Source organism: Propithecus coquereli, unplaced genomic scaffold (assembly GCF_000956105.1).
Source record: "Propithecus coquereli isolate 6110/MARCELLA unplaced genomic scaffold, Pcoq_1.0 Scaffold515, whole genome shotgun sequence".
Classification (NCBI taxonomy): Eukaryota; Metazoa; Chordata; class Mammalia; order Primates; family Indriidae; genus Propithecus; species Propithecus coquereli.
This window is the reverse complement of record NW_012151008.1, coordinates 994,438-1,003,790: the sequence shown is the minus strand read 5'-3', so window position 1 is coordinate 1,003,790 and position 9,353 is coordinate 994,438. Positions and strand designations below refer to the sequence as shown.

Here is a 9,353-nt window from a genome sequence, read left to right as displayed (position 1 = left end):
ACCATGCCCAGCTAATTTTTTCTGTATATTTTTAGTTGTCCAGTTAATTTCTTTCGAATTTTAGTAGAGACGGGGTCTCGCTCTTCCTCAGGCTGGTCTTGAACTCCTGAGCTCAAACAATCTGCCCGCCTTGGCCTCCCAGAGAGCTAGGATTACAGGCGTGAGCCACTGTGCCTGGCCGGTGGGTGGGTGGGTGTTTTTCTGCCATAACGTTCAGTATTTCTGGAATTGCCTTTGATTCACCAAAAGACAATCTACTTGCTCCAGCTAGAAAGTTATCACTCATGAGATCATTAAGCAGGAGTCCACATAGTAACAATTATCAAGCCAATAAGCAAAATGTTACTTTTTCAAGAGAAGCTATTTATAATAGTATTTGGCAAATAAGTATTTTCTAGCGTAAGTATCAGGTCCTTCTCACCTATGGCTTTTGTATAATAGTTAAAAGCTTCGTTGTAATCTTTCTTGGCATAGTATGCATTTCCTTGTTCCTTGAAAGACTCTGCTTCTCTGAAAAGGAAAGAGAAAATCATATTACCACATGTAGAGAATAACCCCTGTAATCCTATAGGAGCAATCTTTGGTCTGCAGCCCCTGGCACAATGAGCAGAAAGTTAGTGTGATACTTGAAGGAATTTATAGATTTATTCAATAGGCTGATGGACCAAAAGGAGGTGCTAATAAAAGAATGTAAGTTCTTCAGATGCTATTTTTTGTCACTTAGATACATTCAAACTAAATCAAGAAAACTCCTCTCATGTTGCCTGCCCTGCTTTGCCATTCCTGCCTGCAGTCATCCTTCTGCAGGACAGGCAAATTTAGACATTCTCTCACAGCAACTGAATTTTTGTATCTATTTCCTTTCCGCTGTGTCACGACTGCTGCTTTTTTTTTTTTTTTTTTTTGTAAACTTACAGAAAAACTGGTTACAGGTAATTCCATTCAGGGGCAACTGATTTCTCAACGTGAAATGGGTCACATCCTTAAGAATTTTAATGATTTAGACTCCTGAAGTGGCTTATGTGTTTGTCACCTGAAGGACAAGCAGAGCAAAAGCAGGTGGCCAATGAGTTAAAAGCATAGCATATTGGTGTTTAAGATGGGAGCAGAGTTGAGTGACAGCAGAGATTAGGAACTTGGATGACAGGGACATATGAGGTACAGGCTGCTAGTGCCACGCTAGGAGTACCCATCTACTGGTGTTCCCTCTGCCCACGATGTCTATGTGAGTACTTAATGCCCCCTTTACCATCCCTCCAGCACCTTGTATATTCAGCAAGTGAGTTACATGAAAAATTTTTCCCCTACCCCAAAGATCTTTTTTTTTTTTTTTGGAGACAGGGTCTCATTCTGTCACCCAGGCTGTAGCCTGGAACTCCTGGGCTCAAGCGAGCCTCCTGCCTCAGCCTCCTGAGTAGCTAGGATTATGCTCAGCTAATTTTTCTTATTTTTTGTAGAGACGGGGTCTCACCACGTTGACTAGGCTCAAAGATTGATTTTTTGAAACTGTGCCATTAGACAAAAATATACTTTCCTAAAGAAACAATGTTATATAATTCGGTATTACATTCTTGACCAAGTAACTGGAATCAAATCAGACATGACCAATAGTGTTTTTTTTGTTTTTTTTGAGACAGAGTCTGGCTCTGTTGCCCGGGCTAGAGTGCCGTGGCGTCAGCCTAGCTCACAGCAACCTCAAACTCCTGGGCTCAAGCGATCCTCTTGCCTCAGCCTCCCAAGTAGCTGGGACTACAGGCATGTGCCACCATGCCTGGCTAATTTTTTCTATGTATACATTTTTAGTTGTCCAGATCATTTCTTTCTATTTTTTAGTAGAGACGGGGTCTCGCTCTTGCTCAGGCTGGTCTCGAACTCCTGACCTTGAGCAATCCACCTCCCTTGGCCTCCCAGAGTGCTAGGATTACAGGCGTGAGCCATCACACCCGGCCCCAATAGTGTTTTAAAAAAAACAAATCAGTTAGCTCTATCAAAGATACCCAAAATCATTCTACTGCCCAAACCTGAGTGACAAAGATAATTCTTTACTGAAATGATTTCTGTAACGTAACTAAATACTTGAACATTTTTGTTATAAGGAAGAATCTTTGTTTCTTTTCCTGTCCTTCACAAATACACACAAAAAAGAACTCAGTTCAGGGTTGTGTGAAGTGGGGATGAAAGTCATAGTTCTTAACCTTAGTGACAGTATGGGAGTTTACAGCTTGATTCTATGGACACTGGCATTGGGGAGATTTGTGATTTATTTACTTACATATTTTGAACTACAAAACTGGCAAAGTCACCCATCTTTTATTGAGGTGATCCTCCCCCCTTCCGTTCTTCTCCATCACAGTCCTGGCAAGCCATACTAATATGAAAAGGCTACTAGAAGAAAGGAGAAGGAAATGGGAAGGACCTATAAACGTGAACAGATCTGAACTGTGATGGACATAAATCTGCTTGATTAATTTCATTATATCAACTGTCACAATGCTGTAAAGAGGCCGTCTGCTATTAAAAGTCTTCAAGAAGGATCCCCCAACTGCACGACTTAAAGGACTAACTGAAATCTTACTAAATGGTATACCATTCTGTAACTCTAAATGAAGCAAAGTACTATAAAAACTCTGAGGAGCCTGTCTTTTAAGAGCATACATGCCAAGGGATTTGAAGAAAGAGCTTCCCCCAAATTGCATTTCAGAAGTTAAGTTAAAATGTTGTGAAGAAATGGAGTAGTAAATTCCAAAGCAGACGCTAGGCCCAAACTGTATCTGAGATCTAGCCTCCCCTTCAGTAGGCTAGTGGCTAAGAATAGACATCTAGGCACTTGGACACTGTGTCAGCAGTATAAAGCTTGTTAGTCAAAAGTGAAACAATCTCTCGAGCTACTGAAAGGTGCCCCTCCCTTCCTGAAACACTACTCCCATGGAGGCGAGTTCAGCATTGACTTCTGGTAAAAATATCAAGGATGATTTCTGTGGAAAATTTACTAATAATTATTGAGGACAGGGAGTTTCCATACATTATCCTCTCTAAATAACTAGTCAAGTGAGTTTCATCATTCTCATTTTTCAAAGGAGGAGATTAAAGCTTGGAGGTTAAATAACTAGCCCAAGATCAGGATGTGACCCACACTTGTCAGATTCCAAAGCTTATACACTTTCTACTGTGCTAAGTTTTCTTTCTGATGCTCACCTCTACCTACTGCTAAATACTTTGAAAATCAACCTGTACCACTGGGAATAAAATGAGGACAATAAACATAAATTCCTTTAAACTAAGACACAAAATAGCCCCAGCATATAAAATGCAACCTCAGAACTGAAATCTGGATTTAAACGAGCTAAATGACATTCCTAACAATTAGTCACAGAGGGAGCAGGGCTCCTTTCTCTTTAAGATGAAAGATCTAATGACCTGGACTTTGCCTCCCCCAAGAAATGCATTTTATTTTAGTAAATGGTGAGTAGATTCCATTCTAGAGCAAACAAAGCAAGTAATGTAGAGTCAGCCCACAGCAGAAAGAACAAGAAGAATTGTGTTGTGACAAGTTACCATGTTTTTAACCTCACACTGCACAGCATCAGGCCAGAATTAGCTATTCCCACACAACTGCCTCATGTAAAGGACTTATTTTCACAGAAACATGGCTGATTAACAGCTGCCTAAACAATGGGCACTTAGTGCTTTTAGATTGAATGCTTATTTTTTGCCTCCAGGTCCAACACCCAAAGTGGAATTCCCCCTTCATTTTGAACCTCCCCACAAAATATGCAACAAGCTTTAACCCATGGGCCTGACCCCGAGAGACCAGGTGAGGAAAGAGTGGATCTTTGGAATACAGCATGGCAGCAGCAAGAACTGAACAGGCTGCATCAGGGACAACTCCAGGGTTAAACCCATTCAAGCTCTGCCCTGGGAGTCTGAGAAAGGGCTGAAGCTTGTTCAAGTTGCCCTCACAGCAACGGGGCTGAAGGATGAGATGTCAAGGGCGTGGGACTGGAAAAGAAGGAGAAGAGCTGGTTAACACTGGAATTGAGGGCACTGTGGTAGCATCTGTCACTCCACTCACTGCCAGGGTCGACTCATTTGATAACCAAGTGAGGTTACAACATGTACCTACTGAAACACATCAGTACTGAGAAAGAAGAATTAGGATTAATTAGGTTCACCTGGACCAATTAAAAAAAGAGCAGGAGTGAGGAAAGGATTCCCAAGGGAGTAAACTAACCGATAGATTATTTTCTGTGGCTACAAAATTAAATTCAGACTAAACCCTGAAATATAGTACCATGGCAAATATACCTCTAGTGCTTTTTAAGATTTTCAAAGCATTTCCAATGAAGATTTTCAAATGGCCTTCGGTAGTGGTGATGGCAATAATTTCACCTGTCCTCTAGCAGAGGAAGAGCTACTGAGACACCCAAGGTAACTGCACAGGTTTCCTAACTCCTAGAAGCCCGTTTTTTTCCCTCTAGATCCTGTTAGTGTCAAGGTTTTTAAATTAAAACTGATTTATCCAGTTTCTCCTCCAATCCTTGGGTCAAGTCTAAGCAGAATAAGGTCCACAGCTCTGATTCACCAAGGGATGCTGGGAATGACTATACCTCCACCAATCCAGTTCTTTCACTTTAATCGATAACAACAAATTCTTATGAAAACAACTACTGAAAAAAAGGCTTTCAAAACAATCTGTCTGCTCTGGATGTATAATGGGAGGATCTCCCACAACAGGATCAGCACTGGAGGGCCTGGCCTTTGGAGAATATATCCCACTCTTGTTCTACTTTGCTATTGTAAAATGTTTCCATCACCTCCCTTACCAGCAAGAAAACTGCTCTTCTACACTATATGTGGGTTAAAATCCTTTGAACATGCATTGGGAGTTACATTCTCTCCCTCCCAATTCAGCATTCATTCATTGCTGATGCTAATTACTCCAACACACACTTCCAAGGGAGTCGTTTGGTATCACACAGGTCTTAGCAGGGCTCAGCATCATGTGATCAAATCAGACAACTTGGGCCTATGATTGGCAGCCACCTTTGCACATTTACAGCTCAGCTAAATTAAAAACACATTAAAACACCACAGCTGACATTGCAATGTGCCCCAAATTAGATGCCCTATAAAAATTTCCATTTTCTCTCTAAATACTTCCAAGTTGAACACTTAAGCAAAATCTCTGCCTTAGGCCAACTAGTCTAATTTTTAGCAATTAAATAGGCACTCAGAAACTTTCGTGGGCCTCCACTAATGCAGGCTTAATTGGATGATAGTTTTTTAAATGTCCTTAACATGGCAGGGTTCTCTCTGGAACTGTATGACATACCATGTGTTTGTAGATTATTAAAACTATGAGATTCTTCATCATTTGTACCACATAATGTTAAGATTTATTCCACCCCACTGCACGAAAAATAAGGACCAGCACGGTTTCACCACTCTGCAACATGTGTAACCTAGCAAATGCTGATTAGATTTCTGTATGACAAAAAATACGCTATATTGCTTTTATTTCAATTATTTGGCTAGAATTTTTTAATAAAGTTAAGCTCTTCCAATAGCATTAATAATAGTTTAAATCAAAACAGATGCAGTAGCTTGAATGAATTTTCTGTTTGTGGGTTTTCAGGTTTTTTGTTTTTTGTTTGCATTTTCTTGATGTATTCTGCTATTCCTGAAGTTGAAGGGAAAAAAATCTAGTTTTGCTAAAATTACAGCTGAGGACAAAATGATTTTTTTCATTAGAATAGAGGCTTAGCAGCTTTTGACTTTTGGGAATATTTTATTGGCAGTAAGAACTTTAGAAGATGTCTTTCTCTTCCTTCTTTTCCCCTTCAGGCCATTAACAATAATACTTTATACTGCCAATGAGTCAAATATCCTTTATGCATTACATTATACTCACTACTTCCAAAATGTCACCTTACTCTATGATTGTTGTGCTCCATTTTTTTTTTTAAGTCAAATTTACTAGTTGCCCGTTCATCTAGAAATGTCCTCCACCCTTCAGAATTTATGGGATCTTGGCCAGTCTCAGAGTAGAAATTCCTTCCTCCTTCCCACAGTCCAAGACCTCTTGTCCCCAGTGGCATGTCACAGGGCCTGTTTCATGTTGTACTCTCTCTGACCTTCATGAGAGAATAAAGTAAAAGAAGCCCAGGAGCCTGACTTCTATTCCATCTTAGCAAAAGCAAGTTATTTCATTTCTTTCTTTCTTTTAAATCTTCTACTAATCTAGGAGTGAAATGTCAATGTAAGTTTCACACAGATAAGTGGAAGGCATATACAACTTGGAACAATTTCACAAATATTGCAAGGTACTGTATGCTGGATGCTTCGTAACTGTCCAGAGAAAACAGATGGGGGCTCTATCCAACTGCTAGCTGTTAGCAAACTGCCTGCTACGCAGCTTACTACCCAGTTTCCTACAGAATAGACAACTTCTGCTTTCACTTTAAAGCACAATTAAAACAACCCCCTACACCCTCCCCCCAACAAAAGAGGCAAGGTGGAAGACAAAGATGAAGAAAATTCCTTAACACACCAGTTCAAATTGTTCTGTGTGTGGACATTCAAGGGGAAGCCTCAATAGGCAGAGCCAGGAGGGACCCAAGATGCACCAAGAGAAGTCACAGATCAAGCCTCTACAAAGCAGCAGCACTCTCTACTGCTCCAGCAGGGAAGGACACCAGGCAGCGAGCTGGAGTTCTCTGTCTTATTCAGTGAGGAAAAAGCAATCCACCAATCCAATCCTGTCAGAAATCCTACCACCGCAGGCAGGATATTCACTCAGAAACAGATGCCTCAATTGTGAATTTTAAATTTATGCTAGTTCTTAAATGAGAGGTGTCACAATCTATGGCATCTACCTAACCTTCTTTTATCCCTGGGGAGAGGAGATTCAACTATAAAACTACTTCAGAGAAACAAGCCTCTCTGAAGCTGCTCTGAGGACACATGTCACTGATTTTTCAGCACTAGCCAGAGGCTTGTTTTCATAACATATCCCCAAACCCACCATTTTCCATCCCTTGGTTCCCCATTCTGTGACACTTCTCACTACACTTATGGGGACACCAGTACCCATTGAAAATCTAGAACTGAGGAAGTACAATTAAGAAAACTTGTAAAAATTTTTCTGAGTTTTTTTTTTGGAGGGGGATGAGGGAGGAGGGTGGAGTGGGAACCAGAGTGGGGAGCCTGGATTGTCAACTGGTATTTTGTTTCTCTAAGTTCTCTTGATTGCTTATTTCAACAGGTAGTTTCAGTGCAAACTGTCCAAGGAAGAACTCTCAGGACAGAAACTCCAAAAACAAGAGAGGGTCCTGTTTGTCCCTCACACCCTCGCCAAAAATCATATTAGAATCAGAGAGATGGTTAACACAGCTTATCTGAAAATCTAGCCTCCCCACAAAAACTGTAAGTCACGTGCCAATAGAATATTAGGTCTCAGAGTCAGGCTTTGAAAGTCGTATATTTCTCTTACTAGCATTTTCAAAAGCCTCGACCATTCACACTCCTGCCAACGGTGGGGTAAAACACAGGAACTGCCATTTTGATCTGGTTGGGGGAAGGAAAAAACTGTCACTCCAATAAAATGAATAGCCTACTGTATTAACTATACTCTGAATCCTGCTCTTACTGCTGAAATTCAGTTTGAAAGAATACCTGGAACCACCTCTAAGTAACTTCCACATCACTCAGCACTGGAGAAAGGGGACCAAACATTAGTGGAGTAAACAAAAATGGGTTCTCAGTGGGACTGTGCATCAGGCCACAAGGCACCTAGGCAGCCGCTGACCATTGTTCTCCAATCTTCCAAAGTCCTAGAGAAAGAGGGCAAAGGGAAGTGCCCAGTACTCGGCTTTTAAAAACTTTTATTTAATAAAATACTGGCCTCAATGACTAAACTAATCCCTGATTGGCTGGAATGTACAATAAGGATGGGCTTTCAGCCAATCAGAGTTCTGGTCGTTGGGACTAGCCTAGACTCTAGAGCAACTGCCACTCACTTAGCCCAACATTTTCTCAAAATTGGTCAGTTTCCCTGGCACTGGCTAATATGTGGATCTAACTAAAGCAGTAAGAGAGAACCTTCCTCGGTTTACTACCTTTACTCCAGTTATGATCATCTAACAAATTTGCCACTTGTTAGTATCAAGGTTCAATTAATTTGCCCGTATTCAGGATTTTGTATTCCCAAGTTTATCCCTTTCTTAAACTATGACTCATTTCATTTCCCCCATCTCCCATTTCTTCATCTTTGACCACACTTAAAGCATACCAAAATGAAAATGAAGTGTTTCTCACTGATTTGGGTTGAGAGTCAAAGATAAATTCCCATTCAGCTTGTACGCTTCCTGAAATGTCTAGCTGCCTGCCCTGAAACTTCTAGAGGCAGATTAGGATTATGAATTCCTAAGAATTTAAAACACGGTAAGTAAGAAAGGGGGTTGAGAGGAAAGGCATGCCCACAGGGTCTTCAGCTAAGTAAGGCCAGGAACTCCAAAATGCCCCAAGAAGCTGCAGCGAACAAATAGCAACTACAGCATACCCTGGGATGTGGATTCAGGGTTTAGTTCTTCCCACTAGTAGTATGGATAGAAAAATAAAAGGCAAAATGCTAATCCACAAAGAGTTTACAATATCTACATACTAAGAAAAGGCGTATGAACAATTGCTCTTGTTTGATCCACCAGGAAGACAGATACAGAGAAGTTACAATTATCAGCTCAAGGAATCAGGTAAAGATGTCCCTGCTCCTCACGGTATGGCTTCCTTGATTCTTTTAGACCTCACTGTCCAGGTATACACTGAGATACCTGAAACCCCTCACATTTCCCATGATAAAAGGCTACCTATAGAGACCAAGCTGCTCCCCAGCCCAGAAAGCTTTAAGGTATTCACGTTTTAGGTAAAGGAGTCAGCAACTTCCCAGGAAAGTTAGTTGAAATGCAAAACTTCTGAAATTTAACCTTCTGATTCCTAAGTAGCTTAATCTGTTCTGGTGGGCAAAGAGAAACAAATAATCTTCATGATTTTGAAGTGCCAGCTAATACATCTTTTATTTCAGCCTCTTAGCTGCTATAACTTTGTCAGAATGACAGGCAAAAAAAATTGAAATCCATTTCTTTCCTCTCTAGAGACACTAAAGCTAAGGAGAATAAAACATGCAGCCATTTAAAATGCTGCCACCATGAGGTCCAATGTCTTAAAAGCTCCTCTCATTTTGCCCCCTGTGGGACTGTGACAGTTTAGCAGCAGCAGCAGCAGCAGCAGGGTGCACTTGAGCCGAAATGTAAGGAAGGAAAGGACTCCTTGTTGGACCTCACAACAACAACCCAAGA

At 40.9% G+C, this 9,353-nt stretch overlaps 1 protein-coding gene across 1 annotated transcript in view; it reads right to left on the bottom strand.

The window, feature by feature from the left end:
• Positions 1-9,353, bottom strand: part of DNAJC7 (DnaJ (Hsp40) homolog, subfamily C, member 7) — a 30,450-nt gene that overhangs the window by 18,182 nt on the left and 2,915 nt on the right. Inside the window, exon 2 of the mRNA XM_012656687.1 lies at positions 422-510. Coding sequence (XP_012512141.1) covers positions 422-510 — 89 coding nt within the window. The remainder of the gene's footprint in view (positions 1-421; positions 511-9,353) is intronic.